This window comes from Charadrius vociferus, unplaced genomic scaffold, assembly GCF_000708025.1.
Source record: "Charadrius vociferus isolate BGI_N301 unplaced genomic scaffold, ASM70802v2 scaffold324, whole genome shotgun sequence".
Taxonomy (NCBI): domain Eukaryota; kingdom Metazoa; phylum Chordata; class Aves; order Charadriiformes; family Charadriidae; genus Charadrius; species Charadrius vociferus.
This window is the reverse complement of record NW_009648041.1, coordinates 319,271-334,851: the sequence shown is the minus strand read 5'-3', so window position 1 is coordinate 334,851 and position 15,581 is coordinate 319,271. Positions and strand designations below refer to the sequence as shown.

The 15,581-nt window shown below is 39.3% G+C and overlaps 1 protein-coding gene across 1 annotated transcript in view; it reads right to left on the bottom strand.

Annotated features, from left to right (window-relative positions):
* CNTN3 (contactin 3 (plasmacytoma associated)) overlaps positions 1-14,877 on the bottom strand; it is a 53,053-nt gene extending 38,176 nt beyond the window's left edge. The window contains exons 1-5 of the mRNA XM_009883609.1: positions 14,850-14,877; positions 14,664-14,759; positions 2,060-2,263; positions 1,652-1,754; positions 36-220 (exon numbers count right to left, since the gene is read on the bottom strand). Coding sequence (XP_009881911.1) covers positions 36-220; positions 1,652-1,754; positions 2,060-2,263; positions 14,664-14,759; positions 14,850-14,877 — 616 coding nt within the window. The remainder of the gene's footprint in view (positions 1-35; positions 221-1,651; positions 1,755-2,059; positions 2,264-14,663; positions 14,760-14,849) is intronic.
* Positions 14,878-15,581: the final 704 nt, after the last annotated feature.

The window sequence follows — 15,581 nt, the reverse complement described above, 5'->3', positions numbered from 1 at the left end:
AAGAAAGGTGGGAGAGGAGAAAGGAAGTTTCCTACCATAGTAAGTGAGACGTCCTCTTGCAATGTTTTTTCCTCTGGAGTTTTCAGTAATACATTCGTACAGTCCTGCGTCCTCTTGCTGGAAATTAGGTATTTCAATCATCCCATTGGATTTCCTCAGCTTTATTTTGCTTGGAAATGGCAGACCATCAGTTCTCCTCCAGTTAATCTGAGGCACAGGGCTAAAAAGAAAATAACAGGATTTTAAACAGCTTTGCTTAAAGTACCTGATTGTCAAAATTAGATAATTAAACTGACATACAATAAAACTCAGAAGTGACTAAAAGCTTGTGTTAAAAGTGGTATTCGTACTGCAGATAACAGATGGTCACACTATGGCAACTGATTTGCACGTACCATTCTGTTTCATACACTATTATTTGTGGTACCGAATTTATGTGAATGTCCAATGACTGTAAAATTTCTTGTAAATCAGCCCTGACCTCCCCTGAAGATGGGCGAGATTTACCAGTGACTTCCACAGAAGGAGAATCAAGGCAAATCTTTTGAAATCCTCATCCTAGAACAGCCATTCATTCTCCGATTTTAAAACTTTCACTCACCTAGTCGGGGAACCAAAGCAATAGCATGTGATTAAGTTATCAATCTCATACTTAAAAGTATAAATACCTGACAAAGCTGTCTGCAAATAAACCGCAAAGTGGTAAGTAAATACATTTCCAGAAACGTAAATGCTTTCTCAGATCATTTGTGAAAGATAAAAGATACCAATTGTGTGTGAAATATCACTCAGAAGAGGATTGCATTTTAATCTTTATTTCAGCAATAAAGAAAGAACAACATTATGAAAGCATCAAGTACATTTAACAGTAAAATTCAGACAAAATTCTGACTTCCACAACATTTCCTTCTACACAGACAACGCAGAGCTAGGTCAAAGGATATATGCAAAACTGCACCGATCTTAGTCAGGATAGTTTGAAATGGCCACAAAAATGATCCGAGGGCTGGAGCACCTCTCCTATGAGGAGAGGCTGAGAGAGTTGGGGGTGTTCAACGTGGAGAAGAGAAGGCTCCGGGGAGACCTTTTTGCAGCCTTCCAGTACCTAAAGGGGCTACAGGAGAGCTGGGGAGGGACTCTTGATCAGGGAGTGGAGTGATAGGATGAGGTGGAATGGTTTTAAACTGAAAGAGGGGAGATTTAGAACAGATATCGGGAAGAAATTTGTCACTCTGAGGGTGGTGATCCCCTGGGGCAGGTTGCCCCGAGAAGCTGTGGCTGCCCCATCCCTGGAGGTGTTCAAGGCCAGGTTGGACGGGTCTTGGAGCAACCTGGGCTGGTGGGAGGTGGCCCTGCCCAGGGCAGGGGGTTGGAACTGGATGATCTTCAAGGTCCCTTCCAACCTAAACCATGACATGATTCTATGAAACGAAATGTAAATTCCTGTGTTGCCAACATATACATTTTAATTCTAAACAAAATAAAAAATTACTCCAAGACTCTTTGTCCTCTTGTTCCAAGGCAATAATTGTGATGACCAAGATAGGGTCTTTAGAAAATGCTTCCAAATGACTGTCAAAACTCCACATCTATTGTACAGATGAACCCTAAAGTGCTTCAACTTACAGTGTGGGTGAAGTCGAAAACTTACTTTCCCAGTGCAAAGCATTCTAGCTTCACAGTTGAGCCTTTAGCTGCAGGAAGTGTCTCAGGAAACTGAACTTCTATTTTGGGTTCATATTCTCCCATCACACCTATATGACACAATTGAAAAAGGTAATTTTTAGCGCCTTTTTTCTCACATTGGCATTACAACACACTAAATTAAAAACAAAGTTTATTTTTCTTGTAGCACATTTAGAAAGTGGAACATAGGGACCTGCCAGTGATATCACTGTCAGACTCTGGAGAGGAAGAGGAGCACGCAACACACAATAGTTTATCTTCTTATAAAGCAATCAATATTCTGAGAACGCATGGAAGTTACACTGTAAGAGACAAAAACATTCTCTGACAACTAGACATGTTATTTATTCATGGTGTAGAAGGGACGTCATACCATCTGTGCGCAGCACTAGAGGAGTTGGTGACCCAAGGACTTGGCTGTTGGTGACAGTGCTGGTTACCACACAGGTGTAGTTTCCTACATCCGACGGTTCGACTTTGGCTATGTAGAGGTGACCAGTCTCTTGAGACACAAATCGCCTACTGTCCTCTTGTACAAATGACGGATATTCATTGAAGATCCAAGCAAATGACAATTCTAGTTGGTAATAAAAAAAGAAGTAAAAGCGTTTAGTAAGGCTTTTCACTTTTTTTTTTCTTCAAAGAGCAGTTTATTTTACTTTATTGTATTTTCAGTACTCTATTATACACAATACTTTATTATGTAACAACAGAGAACCAATGATGGAAAGAAACAAATTTAAAAAGATACCAGAAACAAGCAAAACCAAAATAACTAACCATTTTTACACCAAAGATTTCTCTCCTCCATCAGAAGAAAAAGGTGAAAGGAATTCAAAGCGCCTTACGCAAGGACCATTTTTTGATCTGGTCTTTTTTTCTTAAGACTTAATATGCACGGGAAGAGAAGCAGACAGCAAAAAAAGAGACCAAACTTTGCTTAAATGGAAACATTACTCATTCAGTAGGTACTTAACAACTCGGGTACTTAGCAGATAGAAACAACACAGATGTATGCAAGCGATAGGAATGTCAAAAGAAGCATAAATTCCTCTTACAGGTCAACACATAGCAAAACTAGGTTTTTCATAGAAAAATCCATAAAAATGTCACAGTGAAATCTCTATATGAAATGGCAAAGTAGCCCTCAATACCATTCATTATGACCACTTGAAAGGAAAACCACACTTTAAAAGATAAACTAAGAGGTTTGGCAAAAACTGCAGTATAATTTGTTCTTTTCTGAACGCCACTCTGAGCTCTATGTGTCCAATTTTAATTGGCAAAAGTCCCTTCCTGTGCAAGGCCATGTGCTTGTCTCATTCACATCCTACAAAATCAAAGGAAATTAATTTTTAATGGTTTTCCAGGCAAGAAATTATTTTTCACCCAAGTGCCGCTCAGCTGAAAGTTTATAAAAAGATTACAGCTTCTGCAAGTGCTAATTAGAGACGATTATAGCTTGATTGACCTGCCTTCGCATTAAAATATCTTGTAGCATTTGCACTGCCCCTAAAAAATGGAGATCATCCCTTTTTGCACAGGTTTAATACGAAAGTGCATCAATTTGGATGCAGTCACGAAATGGAGAGTAAGGATTTCCATAACCCTCAGCGTTGAGTATGAATACGCACCCAGGAATGCTCTAAGCCAACAAGACTATTTAACACTAGGTAAGATTGCGCAGATGAAAAAAACATTCAATAAATGAAATTATTAAAATATTTATGGACTGACTAATGCAAAAAGGGCATCAAATGAAATGGCTTATCATAATTGCATTTAATTTTCTTCTATCAATATTTAAACTCTTTCCATTAACATAATTTTGCAGGAGCGGTGCGTATGAACAATTAACAGTCTCAGGACTTTTCTCAAGAGTTAAACTTGTGCCATATTTGGAAACATTGTTGGAAATAGCCATCTACCCTTCTGGGACCTGCAGTGTGTCTCCTCAGGTGAAACAGCGGTTATCTCTAAAAGTTCCTTCTTACATCACACGAGAGGTGCCATTAATTTATGATAAGGAAGGCCACCCAGGAGTTGCCAAGAAAAGACAGGGTAGTTAGTGATCTGTCATCTACCTTGACTTCAGCAAGACTTTTGACATGTGCCACAAGAGTCTTGCACACGAGCCAAAAAATATTCATATGGCCAATAAGGAAAACATTCTGTACAGCTATTCTTCCACCTTACAACACAAATACCAAGATGCAGGGGTCAATGGTTTGCTGTTGAATTGAGAGGGCTTGTTGAGTAAGCACTGTGCAGCAGTGGCATCTGTGCACCGTTCTGGCTGTGGTCTGGCACTATTCAATATCTATCAGCCACTTCAAATAGAAAAAATAAAATAAAAAATAATTTTAAAGAAGGAAAAAAAGAAAGAGTACACCTGAAGAGTCTGAAAGGGACTACAGCCTCTTTCTTTAAGAGCAAAGACTACATGGTCTTGCTAAATGGGAAAGGCCAAAAAATAAAGCAAAAGGAGCTGAATGAAGACAGTGACCAGAAGGCTGAGGGAAAGGCTATAGACCAAATTAGGTATCAATTCAGGAACTGTAAGAAAAAAAAACAACTTAATTTTCAGCTCTGCATCAAACTCTGATATCCACGGGACACAAAGTGTGGGAAGCCAGGCGTTATTGGTTCTGGTATTTATTGAGCTACTTGTTTTCCTTAGCTCAAAATATTATTTTATTCTGAAAAAAAAAAAACCACCAAAAAACCAACCAAACACAACACCATAAAAAGAAAAAAGGCATTATTCAAAACATTCAAAGGGGACGGACAAATCTGGATACACAGCAGGAAAATAAGCAGCTTGATTTCATTCTTATTATATTGGGTTAAGTCAAGAGTAAACTCATTGAAATCAGTCATTATGATTATGAAAGCCATGCAAAGTGTATTCCAGTTTAATTGGATCCTTCAACAGCCTATGAATAAGCACTCCTAGAAACCTAATTTCCCATTCAACATATATTTTCATCGACTCTCTTAAAAAAGGAGCGGGGTGTTTCCTTACCAGTGCCCTACAGCCAATATCTCATTTTATATTTACTGTACTTTACAAAATTGTATTCTTACTCTCCAAAAAAATTCATATTAAAGAACTTGTTCTGTGATTTATTATGTTTACACCATTTGCCTGTTGCTGATCCTAGGGCACCTCAAGGGACTAAACTCACTCCCTTTCTGTCAATTACAAGTTTTCAGTTGATTTTCTGTTATAAATGGTAGTAATATGTCTCTCCTGGGAGATCTCTCGGAGATCTAAGCCTTTGCTTCCCAATGCATTTTTTCCTTATTTGGCAAATGTACATGGATAAGGTATTGGAAATTACAGTTATTACTCAATTTTTATTTGTTTACTACATCTTGGTTGGCTTCTCCTCTTTATTTTGCATTATTTGATTATTAGTTACTGTGCAGTCTAGAAGCCCAAACATGCTCAGCATGCCCATACTGTTCTAGGTGCTTTGTGCATCTAAGCGTTCTATTAAAAATAGCTCACAAAATTGCCTGTCATTTTTAAACTTAGATTTTTACAGAATTCAACAATTAAATCAGTATCATTGACTATATGCCACAGTCATTTCCTGCCATCTACAAGCCTTGAAAAACACACCTTTGCTTCCTATGTAAGAAAAGTTCAGTATTGCTAACGGAACACGAAGGGGTAAGCCCCGCACATTTAGTAGTTTTTAACCAGGTTCAAAGTTAGATCATAAACTCATGTACATACTTTTGAAAAGATTACTTTTCATTACATTACACGTTTCTTCTAATGCTGCAACACATCAGTGGAAGAGTGCGGAATGAAACCAGGGCAGTTTTATTTCTTGTACACAGATAACGGTAGTCGTGGGAATCCAAAAGTATAAATTAATCCAGGAAGTCAGCAAAGCAAAAGTTTGGGGAAAAAAAAGAAAATGCATATAGACCTATGACCAAAAGGAAAAGGATAATTCATAAAGTTTACTTTACACGCTAAAGGCACAAATTCTGAAGGTCGTCTCTGCTCGTCATTCCCCACCATCTCTTGCTCCTTTGTTCGGGATCACCGCTCCCATACCTCCACTGAGATACGTATCTGCTATAGCCCTGTCATTCCCCCCTACACCTGCCAGTGCTCTGTCACCCTCACCGTAAAGAAGTCTTTCTGTGTATTTGAATGGAACTTCCTATGTTCCAACTTGTGCCCATTGCCCCTCGTCCTGTCACCAGGAACCACTGAAAAGAGTCTGGCTTCATCCTCCTTCATCCCACCCTTTAGATACTTGTACGCAATAATCAGGTCTCCCCTCAGCCTTCTCTTCCCCAGGCTAAAGAGTCCCAGCGCTCTCAGCCTTTCCTCATACGGGAGATGCTCCAGTCCCTCAGTCATCTTGGTTGCCCTTCGCTGGACTCGCTCCAGCAGTTCCCTGTCCCTCTTGAACTGGGGAGCCCAAAACTGGACACAGGATTCCAGTTGTGGCCTCACCAGTGCTGAGTAGAGGGGGAGAATGACCTCCCTCGACCTACTGGTCACCCTCTTCCCTATGCAGCCCAGGATTTCATTGGCCTTTTTGGCAACAAGGGCACATTGCTGTCTCATGGATAATTTGCTATCTACCAGGACCCCCAAATCCTTCTCCTCAGAACTACTTCCCAGCAGGTCCACCCCTAACCTATACTGGTGCTTAGCATTCTTCCTCCCCAGGTGCAGGACCCTGCACTTGCTCTTGTTGAACCTCATGAGGTTCCTCTCTGCCCAGCTCACCAGCCTGTCCAGGTCACGCTGGACGGCAGTGCAGCCCTCTGGACTGTCAGCCACCCCTCCCAGTTTGGTATCGTCAGTGAACTTGCTGAGGATACGCTCTGTCCCCTCGTCCAGGTCATTGATGAGTCTGTTGAACAAGACTGGATCGCGTATTGACCCCTGGGGGACAGCACTGGTTACAGGCCTCCAAATGAAGAAATGAAAATACTTGGTTTTGAGTGCATCAAGCTGACTGAACAATAGTCAGAGGTTTTATGGTTTTGGGTTATTTTTGGGGTTTTTGGGTTTGTTTTTTTTAAAAAAAGCAGTTTCATGTCAATCATCAATACCCAAATCTATATTATTTCATACAGTTCTCCAATTCAGATTTTGCAATATTCTGCAATAGAGACACCAGGATATATCCGCTTCCCATTGTATTTTCCCTCTTCAACTGGCGCTCTGCCTAACCCCCAGGATGATATATGGCTTTTAAAAAACTGTTTGTAGGAAAGTAATCAGAGAAAATTTAGCAGTGACAGAAACTGCAATTAAAGAGATGGAAATTTGTAACAACCAGCTATTTTGAATTATCTACCTTAGAGTTAAGAGTAAAAGTAATGGAAAAGGAACACTGATTTTGAGAGGATAATGACAGATGCCATAATTAAGAAAGAAACCAATTAGTTCATCATTTGGCCCAGTTTCAGCTCAAACTGTGAAGAAATGACAGAAAGCGGAGAAAAGCCTCTTTCTCTGTGGAGGAGCATCTCTCAAGAAGGAGCGAGGTCCCGCGGCACAGCCCCGAAGCAATCGGGTACAGCGCTGCGGGGCGCTCCACACACACAAACGTCCGTCTGTCAACAGTTTTGAGGAGAGCTCCGTACTGCTGTCCGCATGGGAACCCCTGGGAAAGTACAAACAAATTATTCAGAAGTAGGACATGACATGCAGGTTCAACTCCCAGAAGACACTCTTAACCCAGACACAAACTGTCCTTGGTTCACTGCAGCCCAATCCTTAGAGGATTACACCGCTATGGGTTGAGGTTACTCTGCTTGGGGATGTGAGTGCCCCCAGGGTGCATAAGGCATTTTATCTTACATACGCTATCTTCAAACTTCTCATTAACTTTTCTTCTCTTACTTGGGCAAACCCTGGCTACTTCATTCCGCTTAGTTCACCACCTCCAGTAGTCCGTCCTTCCTTTGGCAAGCCAGAACAAGCACCTGCAAGGCTCTTCTTGGCGCCTGGACTTTAGCCCCCCAAGCCAACGAGGTAATACTTTCTCTGCCACAAAATAAATATCTTTCATATTTTTTGGCAAACATTAAAGGTTGTTTTACAAATAAAAACCTTATGCACTGTAGGCATAAGACAAAGTGTTTACCTACTCCAATATGGGATTCCCTAAAATCTACGTAAACTGGATATTATAATGTCTTTAGGTGCCACTGTCAAAAATGATAGCGTTTTGACAATGAAAAAAACTCTTTAGAATTTTACTGGAAATAAATTGTACATCATTGCAGGGTTTTAGGTTATATTCTTGAGCACATTAAATGCCCAGAAACTGAAAAACCGTCCTAACTATCTTCAGCTTGGAAAAACAAAACAAAACAAAACAAAACTTGGACTGCGTATTTCTGAGGGGCATCCTGAGTTGTTGGCACGCAAGTAGTCATGCCACTAATAATGCAAAAGTCTTTAGCTGTTTACAAAAGCTGCAGTCACACTTCAGAGTACAGTCTATCTATAAACTGTAGGTTTGTAGTTTACTTTTTGTCAATATTTACTCTATAAACATAACAACTACAAAACAAACCTCTGTAACAGTGCTTGAATCGGGGCCACCAGGAGTAAGCTGAAACAACGAGGATCTGCTTAAGATAGTTGTAACATTTTCCCAACATGAAGAAAAAAGTTTGAAGATTTATAAATGCTTCTGAAATTCCCCCCAAACTCTTTAGAATAACTCCCTTCTTTCGGCTGAAGGTTTTTTTGTTTATACAAAATGTAAATTGCACGATGGGAATCTGAGTCCAGCTACAAGAAGTGAAGAACTTATCCTGAGAAACTCATTTTATTCCCAAATATAATGGAAACACCCTGATTTGAAACTAATGTATACCATTAATCTTTTTGGCATAAAAAGTGAATTATTTTGTAGATAAAATATAAAAGATCAATTTTCAGCATGCTGTGCAGGTAATTAGGCATGCAACTTCTGTGTATGGAATAACCCAAAGCAATGAGAGCGGTCTGAGACACCTATGTAATACCTCGCCATTTCAATCTACGCATTTAATGAGAATATTGAAATGTTTTAGCTGAAATTGCAAGGTTCCTACTTCAGGCTGACACCTAATTTTCTTTTTTAAACAGAATATGGTAAGAGTCCGCCCATTTTCTGATTTTGAAATGAGCTAGTGTGATGTGGAAAAAAAAAAAAGATGCAATTCCTTAAACACAGTCGCAGCATGAACGATATTTTTCTCTACTGCCCTGTCCTTCACCACCGTGGACTGGCCAAGCGGTAATTGCACACGCCTGTCTATTACCTCTGCGTGGCTGCCACCGGTGACAAAGCCCACTGAAGGGCCGTCTTTCTCTATACTCCACAATTTGCAGAATTTTTTTTTAAGTCTTTCAAAGCAGCGTGAAAAGCAAAGCACACCATTGTAATCAAAACGTAAACGTTTCTAAGCTCATCCTTGGGAAACACAGATGTTCACACAAGACAGGCAGCGTTATTTCTTTATTAATACCCCAGAAGAACTCACGTTAAGTGCATTTCCAAACAGCACATCCACTGGAGAAGCAGCTCGGCATTGTGGCCTTACCTCCTGTTTGTCTTTTCTCCCCTCCTCTCTCCTGTCCTATGTGGGGTTTGACCATTAGCTACTGTTACGTCTCAAACCAAACGTGACCTTGTAATATAAAAGTGCTCCTTAACTGGCAGGTTAAATGTTCCTTGGTGCTCCGAAGGAAATCCAGATGCTAATGGGAGAGCGTAACAAAATGCTTTCCTACATTTGGGTTCCACTGCTGAATAAAAACCCAATTTTGCTTCCCCTGTAGCTGTGCAGGATGATGGATTACTTTCTCTTTATCACATTTCTGAACTAATTGTTTCAGACTAGCTGTGTCATTCAAACCGTACTGGCTCCGATCAAATTGTTCATACTCTGGAAGTATGCAGAAAAGTAAGAAACTGCTTTAGGAGGCAATATTTAAATACATACCCATTAGCCATATCCATTTCAAATGACAAATTTTTCTTTTAATCACCTCCCTAGAACTTTACATTTAATTGCTCAGAGCATTTCTAACAACTCTGTTGTGCTTTTACTATAGTTGAAAGTATTTTAAATTGCTTCCTGCCTACAATAATTTTGAGGATAAAAAGATGATAGTTTAGCTTATTGCTCAAGTAAAACACATCTGATTTCTTCTGAATGTTAAATATTAGGGAGATAAACTATGGGAAACTAATAGAAATACCCAGGAGTAAATTTTCAAAGGAACATACTAACGTTTATAGGTTGAAGTAGTAATTACTGACAAACTTCATTTAGTAGTCTTGCACTCATTTAGGAGAATGTACTCGGTAAACCTCTGTGAAAAACAAAAATTCATTGCAGAACTCTTGTTAAGAGTGTAATGATCAGCTATGACTGTGTGCTGGGACTGCAGCCATTTCCCTCCTGCCTCTTCCTAATCAATTATCTTATTTCCAACAAAAAACTCAAATATTTTAGTAGAGAAGATAATAAAGAGCTGGAGGAGAAAAATCCCACAGTAACAATTTAGGGATAAAAATAATCTTTGTAGAGGGTCAAATCCAGTTATTTTCTCCAATTTTCTCCCCTTTTCCATTTGATTTCAAACCGTCAGCTGAAATTTGTGCAGATGATGACGACACCAGCGGGACTATTGCAAAATATATTTTAAAATCAAAATACCATTTCTCCTTGGCAGATTGCGAACAGTTCAAGAACACTATGGAACCATTTTTAAGGCCATTGCTTTTGTAATAGTCAACATACTATTCTCCTTAGAATGCACTCTTTATGCGAAAAACCTCATAATGTGCCTAGTGCAAGTACGATTTATTGCTCACACCGAGATGAGTGTCATCCACAATCTGCAACTAAAGCAAAAAGCAGAGGTACAAAACCAGGGTGCTTTCCACCTCCTGAAAACACTGTGATGGGCAGCGGAAAAGAAACCATATTCTGGAGTTTTATCAGTTTGGTATTGCTTTGTTTTATGGGTATGAAATGTTTCCAAAGCCAAATGAGTAAAATTAATTCAATTTACAGTTCCCTGAATGTTGATATTCAAGAGTCGGAGAAAAGAAATAATCAAAGCATCAAAATATTTCTGGCATATGAGATACTTTCCATGCCATGTTATTCATGAAGCACAGTCTTGCTGGAACTTGCAGGTCTCCAAATGGCAATACAAGACACACGAGCAAAAATTTGCAATTCTAAATACTAATTTGTGAGTGACATGACATTATTCACTGAATGATTTGTCACACCAAGCAGCGAGCAATAAAATTGGGATCTATTTTTCCATGATCTAATATCATTTCAAACCAGCATATCACAACTTTAAAATAATAAGCTATAAGCTAGATTGATCCCTACCCTTCAAATGTGGTCTCGTTTATTGATTAAGTCTACATTTATCAGGCCGTGATAGTAACATGGAGGACATTTTCTTGCTGCTTTATTTATGGAGAAATATCCTTGCCATATTGCACGAACTGGAACACATATCACAGGAGGCTAATCATCAATATAAGACAAGTAGAATTTCCTTGCAATTTCCAACAACAGCTTGTTGGCTCCACAACATTCTTGCCATTTATTTAAATTCTTGTGGGTTACAGTCATGTTCCACATAGTAACGAGTTAACAGGGAGTATATCCACCAACAGAAAACTAATGCCAAGCTCTCCCAGGCAGGCCTGAATTCCCTGAAAAGTCTGAATAACCATCAAGTAAATCTTTACTTCTACCATTAAAGATCACGTTTTTCTCTCCGTATAAAGAAGCTCTGAAACCACCACAGACAACAGAAAAGGACGATGCCTCGTTGCTCCCTCCCCTCCCAAAGAACAGGATATACCTCATAAATTAGTAAAATTCTGTGAAATCCAAAATCAATGTCAGATTAGTAAGACTGGCTGTACTAAACAAATATAAATGACAATATCTACCAAACAGAAATATTAACTGGAGACAAGCTACATCATAATCAGGATACACATACAGTAGTAACAGTAGGTAAAACCCTAAAGGAGCTTGTGGATTTGCTTTACTCGGGGCTTTGTCACTCCTTAGATACCAATTTTGGAACAAAATCAATAGTAGAGAAAAATCATTTTTAGATCTCCATATGTCTAGTCTTTGCCATTCTCGGCAGAATAGGAAAAAAATTAGCATCGCATGAATGTTCTTTAACCAGCTGCATGTTAAGTGTGTCCAATATTAAGTTTTGTATGTTGAGATGTTTGTTGTATCAACAGTCCTTTAAAACCAAAGACATAATAGTAACACAGTGAAAAGTCAAAACAGGTGTGGAGTAGAATGTAACAGTTATAACAACTGAAAAAGATAGCAGGAGATCTACATAAATCAATTTCAGAGGTCATTTTATCTTTCGATTATGTGGGGGAGATGATTTACTGGTTTGTGGAACTAACAGGGTATTTTAACAGATTCCCTGTAACAGAATTGAAGTTATAGATAGAAGTATGGTCATGCAGAATGATGACAGACTACCATCTTAATTATCCAAAAATCACTGCTCAATTATAATACAACTTACATTATCTAACATAAATTAGTAAAATATCTGGGGGGAAGTCTTCACACACACAGCCAGCCACTTACTGAATCCCCCATTCAGTAAATTAAAAACAAGACTGCTGAAAAAGGGAATGTCAAAAAGGGAAAATGCGCTAACTCTAAAGAAAATATTGGAGTGGTCTGTGACACAGCTCACGTTTAATGATAACAATATGAAACTGATCTTGAGCACCGTCTTCCTCCCCCCTACACCGACAGCCATCACAGAAACACAGCTAAAATACAAGCTCAGCATATGAGCCGAAGGGTATGAAATTAAATGGAGTTTCGTTGTTGGTTTAAATGGTAGATGTCCATACCCTGACGGAACTGGAACCGCAGACTTTGAAAGGACAAAAGTACCCTTAACCCCATGAACAATTTGCTCCCCATTGAAAGGGGATATTCATATTAATGTAAATATCTGTGGCCAAGATAAGCAAAGCAAAAAATATGCCAAATCGTAGAAGGGAAGCAATTTCCTTTTTCCATACTATGACCTGGTATTTCTTTTGGGATGAACATTGGTTTCTATTATAAATGGAACGCTGTATATGGAGGAATAATCACAATTTAATCAAATCTCTCCTTGATGGCTCTGCACAGAGAGTGTAAGAAGTAAGATCACGCTATCAAGAACTTAGAAGTTGTATAACATGGCAGAACACAAAAGAAAAGTATTCTGGGGGCTAAAGGGGAAGGGAAAACAAATTATTTGAGAAGGTTTTTAGAATTAGTGTTATCTGAAATTATTTGATAACTCAGTGCAACAAATACAGAATCAAAGAAAAAAAGTAATAAATCAGATCACTGACCTGAGAAGGGCTGAACAGCCCTCAGAGCCCTCAGGCCAGGTCAGCTGTTCCAAAACCATCCCTGCTATTCCTAACAAACTACTTCTGCTTATTGGATGGATATTTTATCCAAGACTTAGCGACCTGCATCCTACCATGTCAGATCTAGAGGTACTGTATGCTTGATGTCACTGTGTTATAGGTTTATTTTAGCGTAGAAAGAAGAGGAAGGACTTTTTCCACCTTGCTCCATGACTCCTGAAAACTTTAACAGTTAATCCTCCAACTGTCAGACAAACCCAAGGATTTTAAATAATTCTGGTACCAATTCTCAATTCCATTTGATAATTCAGGGAGCCCTCAGCTCTCTCCGACTTGCACGAATAAGACAATTATTGTAAGGGGTGTCAATCGTATCCCATCTGCTGACTGCAAAAGAAATTCTCACCTCTTCCGTGTGGTGATCTGAACTCACCGTTCTTGGCAACACGAGCATGTTTTGTATCACCTCCTGTTTAACACCTCAAAGTTAAATATTGCAAGACTGTGCAGAGCTGTAGTCAGTTTGGCGACCACCTCTGGCTGTATACCCACGCACAGGATGTGAGTACAAGAACGGCTGGAGTAATTCAGACTTCAGACTGCATATAGAAGCAAAATGTAATCATTCTAATTCTTATAGATAGCTGGGAGAATGACCCATTTTCTCAGCAGCTGAAAAGACAACGCTGCGGTAAGGCTATAAAGATGATTTAAGAGTATGTATCAGTTTAGAGAGAAAAATTCTGCAAGCTCAGAGTTGTAAAATTGCCACTTTATGGCTGTGTCTGCTTGGACTCTGCCAAATTTAAGAGTCCACAATACCTATATTATTGTATTCAATGTTTAGCTGATATTACCTTGTCTTTGCAATCAAATCTAATGTTTAACAGCACAGCCCTTCAATAATGAGACTCCATATCAATTAAAACCAAATAAAACCAGTTACTTCCCAATATTACTTGAGGCTCAATACCAATTAGTCAAAGACTGAAGATGCAGAATGAATGATAAAACACACTTGCAACTTTTGGTCCACCAAGAATCCATATATCCAGTTTTCTCACGCTTTTCGAGACAGCAGTGTTTTAAATTATGCCAACATCATTACATCACACTATCAAATGTCTTGATTGCAGGAAAACAGGCAGATACTGGCAGAATGAATCTCTTCGTCACAATTGCCTAATTATTGAGAAAACTGGATTCACCGAGGCTCGGCAATTGTGAAATTGGGCAGAATTTAGCTCCAGAAGATACTCATTTAATTACTGGAAATATCACAAAAATCAGACATGTTAAGTCCACAGAAATTATTAGGAGCTAGAAGGGCATTTCAAGATAAAAGTATATCTTCTTAAGTACTCCCCCCCTCCCCTCGCTTTTGGTTTTGTTTTATTTCTTTCTGTATTTACTTCAGAAACCAGGTTTCATTCTTGCTCGCTCAGACGGATCTCTCTCCTGCCCTTTCCAGGGAGATATTCCACGTTAAGAGTCAATCAGCTCTGGTCGAAGCACGAAGCCCGCAAGGTCCCTTACCTCCTGCCCGGGGGGGCGGTCCGCATAGCAGCACGACTCCCTGCCCCTCTCGAACTGACACCGCGCTTCTCATTTTCGTCCTGGAGTTTTCAAGATCTGTTTTTAAAAGAAAGGTGAGCTGGGTATTAGGAAACAGAAAAGACTACATATATAGGAGTTTCAAGTTCTCAAACCCTGATTTCGAACCTCTTCGTACACAACGAAGTTTGGCCATCTCAGTGAATGAGTTGCAAAAGAAATGGCAGTTCAACACGAGGGAGGATGACAGATTTAGGACTGAAGTGAACTAATTTACAAGAACATAATTAAGCAGATCCTATGGCTAATTTTGTTCTTATGCCAGGCTTATACTACTCTAATTTTGATAACTAAAAAAGGAGTCATATGCATGACTTAAAAATAGGTCTTTAAGCCACTGTTTCATCCAAAATGAAGGCTCTGGTGAAAATAGCATCAGGAACCTACTGAGCTCCTCTAACCAACCGTAAAATAACACTAATAACACAGCTATTCAGCAAACGGATATATATCTCTCTTTTCAAACAGAAACGAAATGCCTCCACCATCTTCCTGCAGCAGAATCCCTGGTAACGTCACTAAGCTCTGGCGAAGACAACCACTTTGCACCTCGGCATATCGACGCAGCGCTCTGCTCTACCTGGCTTCGGGTCTTCTGTGATCTTTTCTGGCTGTTTAAGAGGGGAAACGAATGCTACCGAGTATACATAATGTAAAATCGCAGAGCGGCAGTATTTTATCATAAATTTATATTAACTTTCCCTCTAACTGGTGACTCAAGATCGAAGAAAGTATGGCCTCATTATACCCTGGAATTAAGCTACATATAACATTCAATAAAAACTAAGATTGAGGTTCTACACTAAGAGAGATTTTTTCCATTAATAAACTATACATTTT